The sequence below is a fragment of the Periplaneta americana genome, chromosome 3 (assembly GCF_040183065.1).
Source record: "Periplaneta americana isolate PAMFEO1 chromosome 3, P.americana_PAMFEO1_priV1, whole genome shotgun sequence".
Lineage (NCBI taxonomy): Eukaryota > Metazoa > Arthropoda > Insecta > Blattodea > Blattidae > Periplaneta > Periplaneta americana.
This window is the reverse complement of record NC_091119.1, coordinates 163,449,734-163,473,755: the sequence shown is the minus strand read 5'-3', so window position 1 is coordinate 163,473,755 and position 24,022 is coordinate 163,449,734. Positions and strand designations below refer to the sequence as shown.

Genomic DNA, 24,022 nt, shown 5'->3' with positions numbered 1-24,022 from the left:
AAATATCTTGGAGCAACAGTAACAAATATAAATGACACTCGGGAGGAAATTAAACGCAGAATAAATATGAGAAATGCGTGTTATTATTCGGTTGAGAAGCTTTTATCTAGTCTATTGTCAAAAAATTTGAAAGTTAGAATTTATAAAACAGTTATATTACCGGTTGTTCTATGTGGTTGTGAAACTTGGACTCTCACTCAGAGAGGAACATAGGTTAAGGGTGTTTGAGAATAAGGTGCTTAGGAAAATATTTGGGGCTAAGAGGGATGAAGTTACAGAAGAATGGAGAAAGTTACACAACGCAGAACTGCACGCATTGTATTCTTCACCTGACATAATTAGGAACATCAAATCCAGACGTTTGCGATGGGCAGGGCATGTAGCACGTATGGGCGAATCCAGGAATGCATATAGTGTGTTAGTGGGAGACCGGAGGGAAAAAGACCTTTGGGGAGGCCGAAACGTAGATGGGAGGATAATATTAAAATGGATTTGAGAGAGGTGGGATATGATGATAGGGACTGGATTAATCTTGCACAGGATAGGGACCGATGGCGGGCTTACGCGAGGGCGACAATGAACATTTGGGTTCCTTAAAAGCCATTTGTAAGTAAGTAAGTAAGTAAGTAAGTACTAACTGTACATATGCCAAATAGAAATGATTGGGACAATATTCAAAACCTGAACCCACACTTTCTGAAGTCAAAATTGCGATAGGAAATCTGAAAAAGTACACATCTCCAGGTATCAATCAAATTCCAGCATACAAGAAGGTGAAAACGCAATATCTATAAATATATTTAATTATACTTGCTATTTGGGAAAAGGACAGTAACCACAATTTCACCAGTCTAATTTTTATTATATTTCAACATTTTTTTCTTAGAATCTATAGATCATTTGGAAATAAAAAATGATATACATAATACATACTATCTGTATATCACTAAGCCAGTTATAGCAGCAAAAGGTATACTGTACATTCCACCTTAAAGTTGATTTACTCAAATGGCACCACGTGACACATGAAATGTTCTAAAATGGACTGCCTTCGAATGTGATAGATACGAACGAAAATCAAATCTATAATTTCAAGAGAATTTCTGCCACTTACCTGAGAAGAAGAGCCACAGCAAAACGTTAAAAAAAGCACTATAGGTAGACCAATCACTATTACATACACAGCCCATAACCAAGGCTGTTCATTGGTGTATGCTACTAGTCGACTAAACAAGCTCTCCTGTAAAGGGATGATACAATAAAAATATGTAATCTACTTAAAGAATAGCAATAGTATTCTAAATATACAACAATAAAAACGGAATTATTAAACTCCATTACAGAGCTATAAGCCTAAAGGGAATTAGCTATATACACGTAAGATGTAGTGAAATGTCCATAAAGGAAAATCTAGTGTAATGAATTTTTGCTATAAGGAACAGAATTACAATCACAAAATTACTGTATGACATAAGGTTTAATTAAATGCTATTATAAACTAAGGACTAATGTTCTACTAATTCAATGAAATGGAGAACACACATTACATGTTATCAGTTTTAAGTAGATTCTACAGCCTTCAATGAGGGGGGAGGAGAAGTTCACTATTTAATCGAAATATCTCTATACTGCTAGTTATAATGCATTTTACTTCTTTCCAATAGGCATCTCAAGATGGGAATGACATCACAGCACACATTCTGTTCTGTGCAGAGACAAGCAACTTCACCAAGTCCAGCAGTGCTCTTTTTTCATTGTGAAATTTAATTTGACAAAATTAATATGTAACTGCCATCGAACCAAAATAAATATGCAAGTGAGTCCGTAAGTAAGTCTAAGTTACAAATCAAGTAATGACTCACACTTTTTAATGAGTCACCTGAAGTTATCACTGCTAGATGACAATATTATCCAATGGTAAAGGTAACTGATGTGTGCACAAGTAAAACAAAGAAACAGCAGTTGAAAGATGCTGGCAAATGTATCACTGTTGAGCAACACTACGTTGTGCGATTTTCCAAAGGATATTAATAAACAAACTCTCCTGTGTATGGTGAGCACTGCCTGTCATGTCAAGCTTTCTACAACTGGATGCAGAAGTTCTCTGAAGTGTGGATAAATATCGAGTACTAATTTGGTCAGCCAATGGAGACTGTCACAGAGGCAAATGTGCAACAGGTTGGTGACTTGATCCGAGCAGGAAGGATGAAGAGGATGACATGCTAGTCCAGATAATGACAGAGTCTTGGGTGTATCATTACCTGCCTGAGACAAAGCATAGGCATACACCAAGTCACCAGTGGCACACTAGTGTAGAGGTGCTGCCATCTTGCAATTGATGCTTCTCTGTTTCGCTTGTGGACACGTTGATAGTACTGCCATCTAGCAGTTAGAGCTTCAGGAGCCTCATTAAAAATATAGGTCACTGCTTTAATTTTTAACTTACTTATTGACTCTTGCTCGTAAATAAATAAATATTGTACAAGTCTTTTTTTTTATCTTCTGAAAAGGGCTAGAAGGCTTGCACCACACCCTGAAGCTTATAGTGTCGACCTCCTTATTGTGAGATGATTGTTGAAGTCCTTAGGACCACATTTTTGTAAGTACGTGATTCACTTCTTGGTGCCATCTTATTGATTCAGCTATGGCATCCAGGTCTGACGTAATCTCCCTGTTGAGATTCTGCAGCCTCCTCAGATCGATGGTATCTGTTCGCAAATCACGTACTATATCCTGCTCCATCCTATATTAACTTAAAGATTGCAGCATAATAGATACCATGATCCACCATGGTTCCATCTGTCTGAGGGAGCTATACAGAACTATATGATCCCTGGTCTGTTGTGGTCCGCTGCTGAAAGCATCTTTGACTCTCTGCGATCATATGCAGCCCTCAGACAGATGACACCTGTAGTCGAATCATGGCACCACATCTGCTGAATCTCCTGTCAACCTGAAATTACTGTAGATAGTATATGAAGTTGAAATTAATGAAGACGAAATGAGTCTGAGGTCAAATGCCGAAAGTTACCCAGCAATTCTGCTTGAAATGGTTGAGGGGAAGGAAATTTCAGAAAAAAACCCCAACCAGGTAACTTGTGCCAATCAAGATTTGAACCCGGGCCTGCTCATTTCACAGTCAGACATGCTAACCATTATGGACCTATACAAACTATTGCTTGTGACCTTTAAAATTACAGCATGACAAATAGAAACTACAGCTGTTTACGATGTAATACTTGTAATAAGAATTTTTTAGTTGTATTTGGATCTTCTTTCTTCTACTATTTTTCTCGATACTTGAGACTTTGGTGGTAGTATTTCATTCAACAACACTTACAACTGCGAAGATTATTATTGTCTGGAGTCCACTAATAGGGAGAGGGTTCTTTTATTTGCTGTATATCTATGGAAGCCATGCTAAAGATTTTACTGTCATTCAAATTTAACTGCTCTTGGCCGGGTTTGAACCTGCAAACCTCATATCCAATAACTGGCATGGTAATTATCACTATACCACCAAGAACGATATTTACATAAGAAGACTAATGAATGTTACTGGCAGCTGTGTAAATAATTCAACTATTTATTGCTGATCAAACATTCGACAAGTGCAATAACCATATGCTATTTATACAGCGGCAGATTGAACAAAATCAGATATGCATTATTATACATATAGTATACAATAGACTATAAAAAACAGCAGTCGCTCTCTAGTGAAATGAGTTGAGTTTATAGATGAAGAACTGCTTCTGACAGTAAGGGCAGTTTTGTGTGGAATCGGCCAAAGAACTGAGCCAATACAGACAGCTGTGGTGATATGTTTTGCTGTTCCAAAGCCACAGAGTCCACAGAGCTTGCATGCACCACCACTCTCCTGTGCTCTCTCTGCAGTCTCTTGTACTCCATTGTGGTGGTCTTAGGCTTGTTTGATTCGTCTTGGGATATCCTTTTCTCTGGTGTGATCGTTACCACGTTTGCAGTCTGCCAAACACTCGATTTTCGAGGCATTTTGAAAGTTCACAGATTTTCACGACTATATTTTGAAAGTCGAGAGTTTTTTATTGCGTTTATTTAGTCAACTGAGTGCCTCACATGTCTCGACCGGTTCAGATCACACAAAATTATGTGTATAAAATGGCCACCAGAACGCAGTTTTCGAGGCATGTTTTGTCCCAGCCATCTTTGCCAGCCTTGACAGTCTGACTGATTTCATGTGGATGTTTACAGTTACAGGACTACTTTGTCTCCAAGATGGAATGGACCAAGAAACAAAATTTGGGTCACCTGAATTTTCCAAGTTCCAGTTATAACATACTGCACATATCTGTGCACTATTCATTTGATATGTTCAAGAGGTATAAGCGATTCTAATGTAACTTCTTTTGGGACATTGTCACCATACACTAGACAAACTGCCGAATACAAAGACGTAGTTCTACATCAAAAAAGAGCACTCCAAAACTCCCAACCAACACCAAGCTTTCAGCACATAACTTTCTATTAAACAAACACCTACTGTAAGAGACATTACATAACCCTTTGGCTTTTTATGTTAGGCTTATATCTGTTAATAAGCCTACCTAGATGTCTGACTTCCAATTTTTCTTCTAAACTTCTGGAAGATTTCCCAATAAATTGTCCACTGAATTCATCATTGGCAGAACAACAAACATGTTCGGTAAATAGTAGCAAAATATAGTTCCACTAGCCAAATGCTTAAACTCACATTGTACTACAGAGTGATTTATATAGAAATGACACATTTCTTTCTTTAATTATTCCGTTGGAAATTCATTCAATGACCCAATTTTAGCACCAAATTAAGCAGAATGTTCTGGAGTTTTGATTCCTTGTCACTAGATGCGCAGATGTTTATGTTTTATTTCTATTGTTGGCAGCCTAAAGCCATATAGGGTTGTGGTTGTTCATCAGCTACAGGAACCAGATAAGGATAAAAGATTGAAGGATAAAAGATTGAATTATTGTCGTTGGTTTCAGATGTTCAGTGTGCAAAATCCTGCCATATTGTCCATCACATGGTTCACAGATGAAGCATGGTTCCATTTATCTGGTTATGTGAACTCACAGAACTCACGCCATTGGGCCATCGAAAATCCACATGTCATCCATGAAGCACCTATGCACCCGGTTAAAATCGGAGTTTGGTGCGCAATATCCGCACAGAGAATAGTGGGGCCAATTTTTTTAACCAGACTGTGAACACTGCAGAGTACCGACTGATTTTCATTGAGTTTGTTGAGCAACTGGATGATGTAGAGCTGAGTCAAAGATATTTTCAGCAAGATGGCGCTACATGCCATACATCAAATGAATCCATGGAACTAATTGCAAGTTTCTTTGACGACCGAATAATTTCCAGGAACCTGTGGCCACCGAGATCTCCGGATTTGACAATGCCGGACTTCTTTCTATGGGGTTACTTAAAAGACAGGGTTTACGCCACACGTCCCCAGACATTGGACGATCTGAAGCACAACATCGCATAGGAGATTCAAGCTATTGACAACATAGTCCTCCAACGAGTGGCCAGTAACATGGAACAACGTGTTGAGTTGTGCCTTATGCAGGATGGAGGACATTTTCAACATTTGCTATAGAGGTAAATAATCTCCCAAAATTCCTCTACATTTTAGGTATAATAAGTTGTCGCTAGCACAATTCGTTTTGAAACAATTAATGAAAGAAATGTGTCAGTTCTATATAAATCACTCTGTATTATTTCAGTAGCCTACATAATGGAGACTGACAAGACTAAATTACCCACAAATCACGCATGCTCACAACTCATTTTTTCGTGGCTATTTCACTGGTTTTACCTCATTTCAGCACATCTGCTGAGTATTACTAGTTTACAGCAGTAAAGATCATTTTCTCACGTTTCCACAGATAGTAAAATCGAGCTCTTCAAATGAGAAGAGAAAATATTATTTTATTTAACTACAGTAAATAATCAATATATTAATAGCTTGTTACCACATAAAGAGCGCCCACCACTGCATTGTTTGATAACAACAATTAGATGATCATTCTTGCAAAGACACTGAAATAACAAAAGGCTTAATATGGAAGTCCTAGCTTACAATCAAATATAAATATAGCATGTTTAGTCAAGTGCTTTAAGGAAGCCACAATACTTAAAGCAGCACTTCTTCTTGCAGGGTCGGATAAGATCTACAAGGAATGTTTTACTATTCAGTAGCTTTCTAATTACTAAGTTTGATTTCGTTAACCGGTGGTTACCTCAGCAACCCTCTTCCAAAGGTACCATACATATATTGCGATAGGAATGGCACAATATACAAAGTACAGTGCCCACCAGCCAGGTTTATAGTTGATAGATTTCATCACCTTACCCCACAAAGATCCCTGATACAAACAAACATCACCGTATTCCCGTCACAACTTGGAAACAACAGATAATTTTTCATTTTATACTTCATCTATCCTTTATACTGATATGAATAACCCTGAACTTACACACAGTATAAAACATTGTGACTATTTTGATAGGCACGGATATTTAAAGTAAGGACACTTTTGAAATTGCTGAAACTTTGTTAAAAGTAAGACTTACATAATAATACAAATATAATTTTATTTACAAGGAAATGAGGTTTAACATCATGATGCCTGTTTCCATTGTTTCATTTCATTTACTTTGATAACGTTTATTTCTAAGTGTAATAAGGAGTCTGTACACTAGATATCTTTTTTCTGGTAAAAGTGTCCTAGGCAAACCTTTCTACCTTAAGTCTAGAAGCGTAAATAGAATGTAGAGCTCCTTAGTTCCAGCAACTTGAAGCACTATAACCCTTTTCATGTGACTTAGTTCATGGAAGTCATAGCTTTTTAGAGTCGACGACAATTCGGAAGGCGGGAGTCTGCTAGTGTTTGCATTGAGAGAGACAGATAGAGAGAGCAAGGCAGCATACAACATTGCCACATCATACTTCACACGCACGTGCAATACAAATAGTGCAGGAGGGAATTTAAATTATCAAAAGACAATAATGACCTTAGCCGTTGATTAATGTAAGCATGACACCAAACAAGCCCTCTTTCCTTCACTAACAATATTCTTTGTACGGTTCTCAATCCCACACCACATGCTTCTGTAGTAGTTTCTTGTGCGTTGGCAATGTTGCAGCCAGCATCAAGATGGCCGGCAGCATTCTGCTCGTCGTTCTTAAAATAATTACACACCTTAAACATTATTTTCCGCGCCTGCCTGTGCAATACTTGTCTTTTTACAGTCTCTTCTTCCATTTATTTATCTTACACACACACAGTAGATGATAGTTTTACTTATTCAATGTATTGAAACACTCACACGTGAACAAACGAACTCGGGAAGTACTTGTTATAGACTGATTCCTATTGGTTCTACTGTACAAGCTTGTGACATCACACATCAGAAATGCTACGGAGCATATAGCAGCTGACCACCTTCCAAAATGCTGTCTAGTCTAGTCGCCAGGAACAACACAACTCATTTGCACTTTAGCAGCATTGCCTAGTTGTAATGTTAAGACTAGGTCACTGTTAGTTATGGGAAGTTAAATATTACGTGCGTCCAGACAAAATATTGTAGCCACAAAGGAGATGAAATGTATGAACAAGTCACATCAAAAGCATTACAGCTAAAGAGAACAAAGTAAACAACTAAGTTCAATATACACGGTGATATGGCATCTTACCTAGATTAGTCTACATCTATTTGCTCTGCCAAATAGATCATGCATGTCAGGAGCTTTATACTGATAATTTTTGCATGAATATGGCGATATTATTTAATGTAAACCTTACGTTTTAACAATGTTATGGCCATCTGAAGTGTTCTAATTAATTTTCAAACAACCTGATACATGAAAATAATTTATAGTCACAAAGAAGGGAAACTTCTAACTGTACACATTAAAGTTCGTTAGTTGGTTTTTAATGTCAAGCACTTGACAACTAAGTTAGTGGCCCTCATCTAGTTTCAGCTCAAATGATACTAAGTTTCAATCTGTGTACTGCAGACTATGGACTAGTTACTCTTTTCAATTACAGGTCTCCACAATCATTCTTGTGGTGACATTTGTTACCAAGACTTGAAAACGAAGTAATGAAGCTTCAACATATAACTTTTTCTTTGTTAAGCTGAATTCATGCACACAGCATTGCAACTATTAAACCTCTGAGGTCGACTTCAATTATGTTAGTCAATAAAAAATCAGAGGAAAAATTACATTTGATATCAATTCAATAAAAATATCTTACACAAAAAAAGTGTCATTTGAACAATAACTTCTGCTAATAAATACTCACCCCTTCTTTGTCTAGTTTCCTGCGTTTGAGGTCAAAGCTTTCAGCAGCCCAAGTCTCAGACACAGATAGGTCATCAGTTATGATGAAATTATCAAAGAGAATCATGTTTGACATAGACCATAATTCTAGGCCAACTGCAGCCTGAAACACAAAAGAAGAAAAGAAGTTGTATGTGAAGACATCTAAGAGCCTGCAATTTTTACTCATGAAGTCAATATATACATAAAAAATTATCTCACGAATTTGCTTTACACTTCACTTCTACTGAAATTCTAAAGTTACATGAAGACTACAATCTGGCATATTGTCGAGGTTTCAATTTCTGTGCAAAGGAAAAATGATCCAATTCTATTGTTAGTTCGCACAGGAGGAGATAATTCCAGTAGTGTAGGTATTAGAGCTAATTTGTGGGGAGCCTAAGGGAATACTGTATTTGGCTGTGAGAGCAATGCTTCCTTCTCCAGGAAGGAAAGAAAGCTTTCACTGGTGGTCAAGTTACAATTTCCTCAGTCGAAAAATTTCCTATATATTAAAAATATTACACCTACAGTGTACTTAAACATTTGTCAATGTTTGTCTGCAATTTTATTCTCTCTAATCAGATATAAATAAGAGATAAAGACACTGTCTTTGCAATGAAAAGCTACCTTTTATGTGACAAATAGTCAAACCTCAATAACGATTTTCTGGGATCTAATAAATGATATCACTATGAGAGAATTGTTGTATTATGGGGTGGTGATACCTGGAGAATTTTCATGCATAATTCAAGATAATTCAAAGAGATCAGACATAGGAACTATGTGAAATTAAATACGCATTAAAGATTGTCAAATAACAGTAATAGATTCCACTTAGTTTAGTATTAAAAATGTACATCTGCTTGCCTCATAATCAACTGAAACATAGAATAATGACTAAAAACTTTGAAATTATAAATTTAACAACATACCCAACAAACAAAGAAAAACGCAACAATGGGAGTAAAATTGTCTTCAGTTGCCACTTAGAAGACAATGCCATGTCTTTTTTCTTAAAGCACTGTAACTAATGGATGCATGCTTTAAAATGTTTAACATTTGCGAACATTACTATATTAAATTACGTGAAAGTGGTAGCAAGATAAAAATCCCACTCTTTATTTCAGCACAAGAGTAAGACCACTGGATGGTAGTAAGCAACATGTTATGATAACTACAATCTTATGACTAACTATGAAATGTATTCAATAAATTCCTGGTTATTTGTTTGTGGATTACAGGTATTTGATTTGAAGGTTATCAGTGCATTCTTTTTTTTCTAAGGAGGAAGTAGGGGGATTTGCGAACGTGAAGAGTACATCTTGCAAAGCAATAAAGCACCACCTATATTCAGTTGATGACGTGTTCCTATTATTGCAACTTTAGTCCAGTATCATATGTATTGTTATCGGTAGGTTGAAAAGATAAAAAGAACTGCAACAGCAGCACATGTGAAAGTTGAGATTTTTCTGTTTAGTTTCTATGCAGCTTTACAAAACACAGGTCTAATTTTACGATTACCATGGCTAGAAAACAGAAGAAAACGGTTTCAATACTAAAATAAAAGTCAAAAATCACTGAGAAATTCGAAGAGAAGAATCAGCTACTAGTCTGGCAGCGGAATACGAATTAGAAGTAGATTTACCGTTATACTGGATTCTCTGTGTTTTGGGACAATCCATCCAAGTCCTCCTTCCATTAATCCAAATAATCGCGAGCCAATGTTAGGAGGCCAGTTATTTTATAACCATTTTCATGTATATCTTCTTTGTGTGTAACTTCAATTTACTAACCAACTTATTTTTTTGCAAGTTATTGCATAAAAAATCCAAGTAAAATCTTTGCGTAGGTTTGTCAGATACAAAGCACTTACAATATCTGTCATTTTGAAAGGGTTCCTATCTTCGAAGAAGTCTGGATTAGGGATTCTTCTTGGCTTCCACTTGCCCTTATAATTTGGATTATCAATAAGGGGTGCACGCCACTTTCCTTTGTGATCTGGATTATTTATCTGTGGTGGTTGCCAGGGACCACAGCCTGGAGCACTCTCACATCTGGGATTGGGAATCAGAGGTGCCTCCCAGTCTCCGTCCATGTCAGCATCCCTAAATATTTAGGAAAGAAAAACAATATTTAAAGAACAGTATGGGTAATCTGATCTATCTAAACAAAAGTAATACAAATCTAGTCTTTCAGGTGAAGCTTCCTGTAAAGCAGATTTGAATAATTTCAAGGGAAAAATTGTTCCGGGGCCAGGTATCGATCCCGGAACCTCTGGTTGAACGTACCAGCGCTCTCCCAACCGAGCTACCCGGGAACTCCACCCAACACCATCTCAACTTTTCCCTTTATATCCACACAACTCGCGTGGAAGAGTTTGTGTGCACTCGATGTGAGCCTCTGGCATTTCGTCAGCCCACATGAGTTGTGTGGATATAAAGAGAAAAGTTGAGACGGTGTCGGGTGGAGTTCCCGGATAGCTCAGTTGGGAGAGCGCTGGTACGTTCAACCAGAGGTCCCGGGATCGATACCCAGCCCCGGAACAATTTTTCCCTTGAAATTATTCAAAAGTAATACAGAAAAGACAATTCAAAAAGAAAGAAAGAAACAAACAGACAAACAAAGAAAGAAAGAAACAAACAAACAAAGGAGGTAAAAACTTTCATTGTAAAATTGTAAAAAACAGAACTCACCAGTCTTCAGGTTTCTCAGCATTAGGATCTGGGATCATTTCAGGCTCATCTTCCAGCCAGTTATCTGGCTTTGTTGCAATAGGATCAGGTATCATAGCTGGTGCATCTTCATCCCAGTCATCAGGTTTGCGTGCTTCTGGGTCTGGAATTTTCTCACGCTCATCCCAATCTTCAGGCTTTTTATCCTCAGGGTCATCAATTTCAGCTGGAGGATTCACAGGAGGAGTGAAATCATCTAGTAAATTACCTTCATTGACCACTTTGTGGTCAACTTTAATAGCGAACGTGTTGTCAGGTCGAATTATTAATGTATACAAATGTGGCAATTTATCTTTAAATGGTTCCTCCAACCGCTCCTTAGGCTTCTTGCAATGCTTTTCTGAGAAAGTTCCATTCAGTGGATTCTTGTGACGGAAGATAAAGTGAAGCTGAAAGATAAAAAAAGAAAAAGTTGAAATATACTGTAAATATGTAATCAGAACAACAATTTAAATAGCAATTTTCCATCTGACAAGCAACACGGTTGGCTCAGAGTATTTCAAAATTATCTCGGGAATTATATAACATAACTCTTACACAGGTTGTGCTATGAGTTAGATGGCATGATAATAATAAGGGCAATGAAAATGCCTTGCTAAACTGGACTCAAGACCAATTTCTTTGAGAACCAAAACCTGCATTCCTCTCTCCCTGACAATAATCACCTCAATGTAACCTATGATTTAAGACGTTCACAGTGGTCAACATTATGAAAGAAACGAGGTTTTTTTTTTACGTGGAGGAAACAATAGCCATTTTCAGAATTTTGCCTATAACATTAATCAGCTGAATGTTGTAAGATTGTTCTATATACCACAAATTTAACGTGACTCAGAACCCTCAGGAAGCCATACTTCAAATTTTTCGTCTGACAGAATCTGTGGTGGACAAAACAGACACTGCAGAGAATTCGACCCTCCCAAGTACTAACATTGTAACTCAATTTTTTATGGTTTTGAGTTGTCCTAGTTAATATGGTCTTAAATTGTTTCTTTTTCTCCCAGTACTATCATTGTATAGCTCTAAACCTTCCCAATTGTATGTAAAATCTTATTGTTACTATACATTTTTGTACACACTAATTTACATGATCATTTTAAAACTTCATTTTCATCTCCTGAAAAATGTAAAAAAGTGAGTTACAATGTTAGTACTAGGGAGGGTTGAATTTTGCTTGAGACACTCCCATTTTCTTTTGTCATTCAATCTTCATTTCATCTATCATCTGCAATAGTTAAAAACAGTTTGTTCTATTTAGGAAGGAATATTTTTATGGAAACGAGATATTTTTGGAACTATTGTTATGGGAGTTATGACGTTATTGAGAACATTTAAAATTTTTTTTTAATATCATCTGAAAGAACAGATTATTTTTTATGTAATGTTTCATTTGTTTTGTACAGATGCATTATGGTTGCTATGGTAACAATTTTATTGTTGATATATTTTGCACTCTGTATTATGAAAGCAGCTTTATTAATAAAATCAACATAAACCAAGATGTTTTTAACAGAAAATGATCTTTTTACGTCTTACACATGTCCATGTTCTCTGAATTTTGCTTTATTCTACACACAGATGACAGAGAAATAGGTGACCGATTTGGATGAGTATTATTAAAAGCACAGAACTGCTCCAGCATGTCAAGATATGTGGTACCGGTACCACACACAGTTTTCTTGGCGAAGAAAAATGGTCCAATGACCTGCTGCTGTGACAAACCACACCACACATTTAACTTGGGACTATCACGAACGTCCTCTTGTATAGCATGAGGATTCTGCGATCCCCCAGATCCGCACATTATGCCGGTTTACTTTACCTGACACAAGGAACATGGCTTCATCCGAGAAAAAATCTTTGACATAAAATACGATGCTAGACCATCTCGGCAAATTCCACTCGTTTGGTTTTGTCATCCGACTCCAGGCATTGCATTAACTGCACTTTGTATGCATACAGTTTGAGACGTTTGTGGACAATTCATTGCAATGTTGATTTTGATACTTGAAGTTCCCGCTAATCTCTTCTTAGTGACTAATGATCCTGTAGCTAAAAATGTATCATGCCACTTCTTAATGCTCTTAGCAGTTGGAGCATCATATTTAAACACTCACCAGTACTCCCTTTGAACTCTAACAATTGATTTAAACTCTGCATACCACAACACAGTTTGCGCTTTCATCTGCGGTGTCGCCATTTTGACAATTGATACAATCTACGAAAAGAAACCGTGTCTGCGCACCATCTACTGACAGGATTCGAAACTTGTTGAGTTTTCCTTTCATATAAATGTTACCGTAAGGTTCTATCTTCAACCGTTCACCAGTCACATACAATCGAAATTAGGTACATTCGAGCAGTCCACCCTGTATAATTTCATGCATTCTTATTTAAGACTACAGAAAAGTAGGATAGGCGTACTTTATTGCAACACTGCAACCAGGGCATATGTTGAAAAGTATTCCCTGAAATCAAGAACTTTGCACGCACTAGCAGAGCGTTCTTAATAATGAAAAAAATGCAGAAATAAATTATGTGAAAGAAAATACTTACCTTATGATCATTTCCACACTTGTCAGGCCCAAACATAATGGTATAAGGTGTTTTGTCATGGAACTGGCGAAGATCAGCTGTGTGCTTCCCATGTGTGAGAAGTTTTATATAAGCACCACCACACTCCTGTCCTTCTTGAAGTGTCACTTCGTACTGGACTATAAACGGCTTTATTGAGAACTTGAAAGGACGATCTAATCGAGCTGATATCGCAGCATGCTTCGCTTTGGACTTTAAAACTAGACCAAGATCTCCTATCAAGCCATTCTTCTCTGGAGCTTCGACTTCCCACTTTCCTGCAAGACGTAATTATTGTTTACCATCTTATAAACAAAAGGAATGAATGGCGAGCAATAAGAATTATACCCATAAATCTTTAAGAAATAATCTGTACTATAATAGTGATATTTTCATTTTCTGCAGCAAATCACAGAACAATTCTGATCAGCTGACAATATGCTCGTGCCTAATATTCCTGCACTGTCAGATCTATCCACCTACTATGATCACTTGCTTATGAAATATCCTCTCCCTTATAAGCCAACAGTTTTTTTTTTCAATTTCTGAGTGACACCCCTGATCACATATTCAGGATAACCCATAAGTAATGCCATTACTTTCAAGAAACTATTCTTTGAGATATTTCAAACAAAAAAAAGTTCAATACAATTTTGCTCGTTTTTGCTTCCTTTTTGAGATAAAAATTGTTTTATATGAAACATCTTGTTGTTGTTGTTTTCTAATGCCAGGCGTTTGACAATAAAGTCATTTGACCTCTTGCACTCCAATATTTTTCAAAGATATTATCATGACCAGCCACTGAAGCACAGATTTTGAGGTGTTCCGAATCCATTTCTTGGTTTGAGTTGCACAATGGACAGTTAGGGAACTGATATATTCCAATTCTATGCAGGTGTTTGGCCAAACAATCATGGCCTGTTGCCAATCTAAATGCAGCTACAGACGATTTTCGTGGTAAATCGGGAATTAACTGTGGATTTTGATGCAGAGAGTTCCATTTTTTCCCTTGGGATTGTGTTATCAAATTTTGTTTGTTGAAGTCTAAGTATGTAGATTTAATAAATCATTTCACAGAGTAATACATAGATTTAGTAACAGGTCTGTAAGTAGCAGTGCTGCCCTTCTTCGCTAAAGCATTCGCATTCTCGTTTCCCAGGATTCCACAATGGGATGGTATCCATTGGAATACAATTCTTTTATTGAGTGATATTAATTGAGAGAGCATTTTAGTTATTTCTGCTGTTTGAGATGAAGGTGTGTGTTTAGAGACTATTGATAGAATAGCTGCTTTGGAGTCTGACAATATAACTGCATTTTTAAATTTACTGATGTGGCATAGAAGATTCCTGAGACTTTCATTTATTGCAATGATTTCTCCATCAAAACTTGTTGTTCCATATCCAAGAGATCTATAAAGTGAGAAGAGACAGCACATAACACCTGCACCGGCACCTTGTTCTCTGGAGATCATGGATCCGTCAGTGTATAAATGAAGCCAGTTTTGTGGAGGGTATCTAATATTAATTGTCTCTAAAGACAATTGTTTTAGTATTTCAGTGTTTACTTCTGATTTCAGTATTTCTTCTGTTAAATTTAGATTATATTCCATATTTAATAGAATTAAAGGGTTTGGTTTAATTTGTAGGTTTTCTTTTAAATTCGGGATATTGATTTTCCGTTTTAATTCTTCATAGCGTGTTTTGGGAAAGCCATTGATTTAATTCCCAATATGCTCAGTCAATTTAAGAGAGCAATGTGTTATAATAAATGATTGAAAAATTTTAGTTTTGTCCTTTAAATGTGCAGAAATTTGATCCAAACAAATGTAACTTTTCGTTTTGCAAAGGAATTTTACAATGTTACATTTGTTCAGATCAAATTTCTGCACATTTAAAGGATAAAATAAAATAATTTATTTTCACAATATACTGCTCTCTTAAATTGACTGAGTATATTGGGAATTCAATCAATGGCTTCTCCAAATGTTTCATATAAAACAATTTTTATCTTGAAAAGGAAGCAAGAACGAGCAAAATTGTATAAACTTCTTTGTTTAAAATATCTCAAAGAATAACATCCTGAAATTAATTACTTTACTTACGGTTCATCCTTTATGTCAGCAAGTCAGTACTGTAGACCTAATTATTGCTGCTTCATGAAATTTTAGGATTAAGTACTACTACTGTATCGTATTTTGTCTCTTATGTTCGTTTTGTAAGTTATATTAAACTAATTTTTCCTCAATATCTAATAAATTCTGTATTTGTTTTCTCATTCGAGAATATCAAGAAATAAAGAACATTATGCAAAGAGTTCCACGATATGGAGTCAATATGACACGAGGCTCCGCCCACTTTCAATTCAAGGTAATGCTAGATATCACATGTCTTCTGCAGAATCTGAGCATGACTGTACCTTCATATGGTGTCAAATCTGCACAACATATTTTACAAATCAGTTAAAAAATACATACCATCATATTTGGCTATATCATCATCTATATCTTCTTTCTTTGCTTCTGATAATATCCATTTCTTGTTAAACTGACTGATATCATCAAAATGTTCAGTAAAGTACACATTGCCAGATGGTGTAGGACTTGTGTATATGATATCTTCTACAACAGGCTCATCCTGTAGAAATGAAAAGGAGAATATTTAAGACATATTTTATTTGACGAATATCATGAAAATATAATAATCATTATACTAGTATGATGTTTAGTCAACTGTCTGGAGACAGGTTTGAACCTCACAAGTGATATCAACAAGGCACCACTTATAAGGCAACTAGGCCAGGAGATAATGGGGTAGGGTGGTCAGTTCCTTTCCCCCTCTCAATTGCATACATCACTGACTAGTAACATATTACACTAATCAGACTTCAGATGTACATAGACAATTGTTCTTCCCCTGACACATATCGTCAAGTGAGATGTACTGCCTGATAATAATGTATTATATCAGCCAAAATCTCAACCAGAGGTACACTAGTATGATATGCAGAGGTAACTGCTTGTTAGGATCTAGGCTGTTTACACAAGGAATTCCTTGAGCAGGAAAATCAGTCTGCACTTTTCGAATACTAGTCAAGTTTATGTAAAGACTGAATGTGAATGGTAAGATGCTAGTACTGACTTAACCCCTAACCTAATATATTCCAACCTAACCTAATTTAATTTTAATAGATAAAGTAATCAATTATAAACCAGTCATATGACTTATCATAACTATTGTAATACTAAAATAGTTTACATTACATACATTTATTGTGTAAACGTTTTAGCCTTTGTGACATCTTCAGACATTGGGTGATATCAAGTAAAATTTAAAAATTCATAACTGTATAATGGAACATACAATGTGTGTGATGAAATTATATAATCTAAAATGTGTTATATTATGTAATTACAAATTAATCACAAATAAGTTCAGTGTTCATTGTCAAACTATCGGCTTAGGTAGCATAGTCGGTATAGTGCTGGCCTTCTGTGCTAGAGGTTACAGGTTCGATCCCACCCAGGTCGATAGTATTAAGTGTGCTTAAATGCGACAGGACCATGTCATTAGATTTACTGCGGGACAAAATTCCGGCACACTGGCGATGCTAATATAGTTCTGCAGTTGTGAGCGTCGTTAAATATAAACCATAATTTTTTTTTTCATTGTCAAACTGCATAAAATATATATATCATCATCATCCATGGCTCTACAGTCCAAAGTGGGTCTTCGCCTCCTGCAATGTCCTCTTCCATGCTGCTCTGTCCTTCACCAACTGTAGCCATCCAGTAATTCCGCACCTCCTCATGTCTTCCTGAACTGAATCCCACCATCTATTCTTCGATCTTCCTCTCCTCCTTCTCCCTTCTGGTTGACTGTGGAATATCTGATATACCTTCCTTTCACTCGTCATTCTACCAACATGTCCTATCCATCTCAATCTGCTAAGTCTAATCGTAGATACTATATCAAGTTCACCACAGATGGCCATTAATTCATCATTATGTCTCTTCCTCCAGTTACCATTTTCACATACTGCTCCCAAAATCCTCCTCAGAACCTTCCTCTCGAACACCCTGAGTTGCTTACACATATCCGCATTCAAAGTCCATGTTTCAGCGGCATATAAAACCACTGGAAAATACATATATAAATACACTTAAATTCTGTTTGTTTAAATTAATTATAAAAACGATCGCTGTGTGCACACTGAATATTAAATGCAGTGTGTCTCTAAAGTCCCTATCCATTTCCACAATAACACAGATTTTTATTTTCTTTGCAGCTGCAGTTAGCATAGTGGATGATGTGTATCATGGAAGAACGGGTTGTCATTGTTTATGCACGAGTACGTGGACTGTCATATGAAAATACCAGAGCTCAATTTAACTATAAATTCCATAAACCCGCCCCAACAAGGGCACACATCCATCTGTTTGTAAACAAATTTAAGTGTATCAACAGTGAGAGTGATGAGGAACGTCACTGACAATCACGCATATCGACAGACACTGTACAGCAGGTTCAAACTGCCAGTGATAGGAGTCTAAAGGCATTAACTCAATGCCTCAGTAGGGAGTGTGGAAAATTCTACGTTTCACTGTACGAAAATGTGCTTATAACATCAAGTTTTGTATCATCATGAAGACGAAGATTTCACCTGTCATCAGGTAATGTGTTATGACTTCCTGGAGGCTGTACAGAACGAGAATTTAATGGACAACATTTTATTCTCCAACGACGCCACTTTCCATGTTTGCACAGACACAACAATCGAATATGGGTATATGAACAGTCACATTACACATTGGAGTGGGAACGTGAAACACCAAAGGTGAATGTTTGGTATCAAAACTGTATGGCCCATTTTCTTTCTTTCTTCTTTTTTTTTTTACCAAGAAATCAATAACGGGTAATACCTACCTCAACATGTTAGAACTGTTCCTAACCACAGCTTCTACAGGATGACATACTTGATACAGTTGTGTTTCAGCAAGACGGTGCTCCTCCATATTTTGCACACATTGTCTGTGATTACCTGAACATAACCTTTCCAGGGAGATGGATAGGTAGAGAGTCACCATTGCTGTGGGCTTACTGTTCACTAGACCTTACCCCCTTAGACTTTTTTGCATGGGGCTCATAAAGTCTAAGATGTACACTAATAAGGTAATGGTCTATCTGATTTACGGAATCATATCAGGAAACAGCAGGCCTTATTACAGTTGATATGTTACAGTCTACATTTCGTTCCATTACTGAAAGATGGAGTGTGTGTTTTGACATAAATGGCAGTCATGTAGAAAGCAAGTAGAATGAGTGTAAAACTTCATAACATTGATTTTTCGATCACTGCCATCCTTCAGTGAAATAGATAGGGGACTTTATAGACACCCTGTATAATTGTCGATGTAAAATATTATGGCACAACCTAAATCAATTACATTAATTGTCAGCATATTTTTCATGATTATGTTGTTGTTACAATATTGCAGTCAGATTATTACTGATGTTGAAATAAATATGCAAATGAATTAATATATGGTTCACAAGGAGGTACAAATATAAACTAATACATGTCATGTTGTAATACAAACAGAAATTGCAACATGTTACACACACATATATATATATATATATATATATGTGTGTGTGTGTGTGTGTGTGTGTGTGTGTATGCTAATAGCTATGATCAATATTTAAATTGATTTCTGTGTGTGGATAATTCGATGTTAATGACTCAGACATAATACAGTATGTACATAACAGTTTTTTGCACATGAATAATTATCATCACACACACAATGTATGTTCCAGTATACATTTATGCAATTTTTAAATTTTACTTGACATCATAATATCATCCAATGTTTGAAGATGCCACAAAGACGAAAACGTTTACACAATAAATGTATGGAAGTTACACTATTTTAGTATTACATTGGTTATGATAAGTCATATGATTGGTTTATAAATGATTACTTTATTTGTTAAAATTATAAATTGGCTTATCTGATTCTCTCAAATATGACTAACCTAATCTAACCTAACCTAATTATTTTCACTAAATATTTTACTTTGTGGTTGCTAAATGACAAAAAAAAAAAAAAAAAACTCTTACAACTTTTCTGAGCATGGAGAAGGCTTATAAATGATTTGGTTTCCATCATCATCATCAACAGCTTCATGGATTAGATAAATCTGTTTGTTCTGTTTTCAGTAATTATAAAACAACTGATTCATCATTTTCCGGAATGTTATTGTGTTGACATTTCCAGTTTCGGCGAATTTCATCATTTGTCTTATGATCAAACAGCAGATGTCCTGCCAGAGGCCTTAATAAGCTAACCTCTGCAGCTTCTATTTGTTGGAATCGTGGTTTTAGGTCACAGCTCTGAATCATAAAGGAGAGATGGGATTGCTAATGTTTCATAAAATTTTAATACCATTTCTGACCTCAACTTTTCTAATGTGTCCATGAATTGTTGAAATTTGACTACTATTGCATGAATTTTAGGAAAGAATGCCTATGGACGAATTTCGGGAGAGACTGCAACCAAGGCAATCTGAGGTATTCACTTGTTCTAGAACAATTTTAAATTTAAGCAAGTCTGCTCTGCAGAAAGTCATTACTTTTGTTTCGTTTTCTTAATACAAATTTATGGATTGTATTGGTTTGAATTATCCATAACATGTGCAATGTTCTATATAGGTTGCCTTTCACTTCACTCATACAGTAAATTTCATTTCTGCTGTTTGTTTTTTTACATACCATTTTTCATTCAGTTCAGTTTAACTTCATGACTTGTTTGTTGTTTAGTCAACTGTCCGAAGATAGGTTTGAACCTCATAAGTAACACCAATAAGGCATCACTCATGAGGTAATTAAGTCAAGAGATAATGGGTAGGGTGGCCAGTTTCTTTTCCTCCTCCATTGCATACATCGCTGACTAGCTACATATTAAACTAATCAGACTTCAGATGTATACAAACAATTATTCTTCCTCTGACACACATCCTCAAGTGAGATGTAGACGACTCCTGTTTTTTATTTATTTATTTATTTTTTTGTTCTATGTATTGTTTCATACAAATTCCAGCAGAATTAATACAAGACGTTGGAAGCGAATTATCTAGCGAAATTTATAAGCTTGTACTTGCTATTTGGGAAAAGGAAATTGTACCAGAACAATGGAAGGAGTCCATAATTGTACCTATTTTTAAGAAGGGGGGGGGGGGACAAGACTAAATGTAGTAACTTTCGAGGAATATCACTTTTGTTGACGTCGTACAAAATTTTCTCCAATATTCTTTCGAAAAGATTAACTCCATATGTAGATGAAATTATTGGGGATCATCAGTGCGCTTTTAGGCGTAATAGATCGACTATTGATCAGATTTTTTGTATTTGAAAGATATTGGAGAAAAAATGGGAGTAGGCTATAAGGGTACAATACATCAGTTATTCATAGATTTCAAAAAGGCATATGACTCGGTTAAGAGAGAAGTTTTGTATAATATTCTCATTGAATTTGGTATTCCCAAGAAACTAGTTCGATTAATTAAAATATGTCTCAGTGAAATTTACAGCAGAGTCCGTATACGCCAGTTTCTATCTGATGCTTTTCCAATTCACTATGGGCTAAAGCAAGGAGATGCATTATCATCTTTACTCTTTAACTTTGATCTAGAATATGCCATTAGGAAAGTCCAGGATAACAGAGGGGGGGGGGGTTTGGAATTGAATGGGTTACATCAGCTTCCTGTGTATACGGATGACGTGAATATGTTAGGAGAAAATCCACGAACGATTAGTGAAAATACGGGAATTTTACTTGAAGCAAGTAAAGAGATAGGTTTGGAAGTAAATCCCGAAAAGACAAAGTATATCATTACGTCTCGTGACCAGAATATTTTACGAAATAGAAATATAAAAATTAGAGATTTATCCTTCGAAGAGGTGGAAAAATTCAAATATCTTGTCCGAGAAATAATAACAAATATAAATAACACTTGGGGGAAATTAAACACAGAATAAATATGGGAAATGCCTGTTATTATTCGGTTGAGAAGCTTTTGTCATCTAGTCTTCTGTCAAAAAATCTGAAAGTTAGAATTTATAAAACAGTTATATTATTGGTTGTTCTGTATTGTTGTGAAAATTGGGCTCTCACTTTGAGAGAGGAACAGAGATTAAGAGTGTTCGAGAATAAGGTTATTAGAAAAATATTTGGGGCTAAGAGGGATGAAGTTATAGGAGAATGGAGAAAGTTACACAATGCAGAACTGCACACATTGTATTCTTCACCTGATATAATTAGGAACATTAAATCCAGATGTTTGAGATGGGCAGGGCAAGTAGCACGTATGAGCGAATCCAGAAATGCATATAGAGTGTTAGTTGGGAGGCCAGAGGGAAAAAGACCTTTGGGGAGGCCGAAACGTAGATGGGGGGATAATATTAAAATGGATTTGAGAGAGGTGGGATATATGATAAAGACTGCATTAATCTTGCTCAGGATAGGGACCAATAGTGGTCGGAAATGAACCTCCAGGTTCCTTAAACGCTGTAAGTAAGTAAGAGGAAGAATAACAATTAAATAAGGTGCAAGTTGAGGTGCAGGTGCTCTGCCTGTTCCACTCTGTCAATTATGTGCGATGTCATGTAAAATGTATGTCAGCAATCTGCGTAGATTTTTGCCATGCAATGCAGTCTGTCCTAATGTATGCTTGCCTAAACTGTCACTTAACGAATATATCTTGCTGTTATCCTAAGTTACTCCTAATTCAATAGCCGAATCAGCAGGTATGAAGTGTAGGTAAAACAAAATAAAATTAACACTCTAATATAGAATGACGAAAGTCTATTTAGAAGTGTGGTTCTATTTACGACTTGTTATTAATTATTACTTAGGCCTACAATTAGTGAACAATTAGCTTATAATAAATTGTAAGTTATTGCTCCGAACTATTTTCAAAATTGTGTCTAAATCTACGAATGTAACTTTTATTATCATGCAATATTCTCTGGAGTTGTTCAATTCTGTTTTTAAAGCTTTGTATTATATTAAACTCAATACACAACTGGCCAGCGTCTAGAACAAAACATATAGTATTTGTTAAGATCTCAGAGCTATAAGAAGGTTCTCAATTAAATGATAAGCCTGTTCTTGAACTTCAATGCTGGCATAAAATTGTTTTCTTATATTTCTTTTGCACCAAACAATATTATTTGGAAAAAGGTGTTATACAATTTTATATTGTTTAAAATGCGTGTTGTTTATGGAAGTACACATATAAGTGACTTTTTTATTTGTTGTGGGACTACTGAGTCTGTGGAACAACTTTTCCAACAGCACACGGAATAAAACTTGGGAACATTTTTTAAAGAAACTTTTGTAATGAAATATTATTCCAAAAATAAATAATAAGCGAGATAGGCCTATTTTGATTTATTTACTACAGGCCCCTTTATAACTCCCCTTTCTAAGGAAGTATTCTGGATGCCATATAGCCTAAAATCTAAGTGGGCACTAACTTATTTTACATATTAATTTTCATAGAAATTGGTCCAGCCATTATGGAGTGAAAAGGTAACAAACATACAGACATACAAACAAAAACTTTAAAAATGCTATTTTCGGTCTCAGGATAGCTCATACATGTTAACACCAATTATTTTTGTGAAAACGGAGTTTACCAGAAAAAATAGTTTTATTAGCAGTGTATAGTCTTGTTACAGGAGAATGGAGAAAGTTACACAAAGCAGAGAACTGCACGTATTGTTTTCTTCACCTGGCATAATTAGGAACATTAAATCCAGACGTTTGAGATGGGCAGGGCATGTAGCACGTATGGGTGAATCCAGAAATGCATATAGAGTGTTAGTTGGGAGACCGGAGGGAAAAAGACCTTTGGAGAGCAGAGACGTAGATGGGAGGATAATATTAAAATGGATTTGAGGGATGTGGGATATGATGATAGAGACTGGATTAATCTTGCACAGGATAGGGACCGATGGCGGGCTTATGTGAGGGCGGTAATGAACCTGCGGGTTCCTTAAAAGCCATTTGTAAGTATCGGTAAGTGTATAGTTTTATTTTTTGTATAGATTACAACAAAATAATTTCTGATTTAGAAAATACAGAGCATTCCTATGCAGATCAGTCCCAGGTAGTCATGTTCCATCGGCTTACATGACAATAGTGTGGAGCGCCAATCCCGAGTATGTGAAGCAGTACAGGGCAGAGTGGAACCAGTCTACATAGGGAAGTGTGAATGGACCTGTCCATACAACAGCGTATGACACTTGTCACCCACCAATCAGATTTTGTTAGGCAGAGGATGGGGTGGGGTC

At 36.1% G+C, this 24,022-nt stretch overlaps 1 protein-coding gene across 2 annotated transcripts in view; it reads right to left on the bottom strand.

Moving 5' to 3' along the window:
• The window catches only part of LOC138696800 (calnexin-like), a 45,335-nt gene that overhangs the window by 19,312 nt on the left and 2,001 nt on the right, over nucleotides 1–24,022 (bottom strand). The window contains exons 3-8 of one of the 2 annotated variants that reach the window (XM_069822215.1): nucleotides 16,140–16,299; nucleotides 13,646–13,941; nucleotides 11,051–11,478; nucleotides 10,231–10,462; nucleotides 8,338–8,478; nucleotides 6,268–6,393 (exon numbers count right to left, since the gene is read on the bottom strand). In XM_069822215.1, coding sequence (XP_069678316.1) covers nucleotides 6,268–6,393; nucleotides 8,338–8,478; nucleotides 10,231–10,462; nucleotides 11,051–11,478; nucleotides 13,646–13,941; nucleotides 16,140–16,299 — 1,383 coding nt within the window. Of the gene's footprint in view, nucleotides 1–1,114; nucleotides 1,241–6,267; nucleotides 6,394–8,337; nucleotides 8,479–10,230; nucleotides 10,463–11,050; nucleotides 11,479–13,645; nucleotides 13,942–16,139; nucleotides 16,300–24,022 lie in introns of both variants that reach the window. The other variant, XM_069822214.1, reaches the window with a different exon arrangement.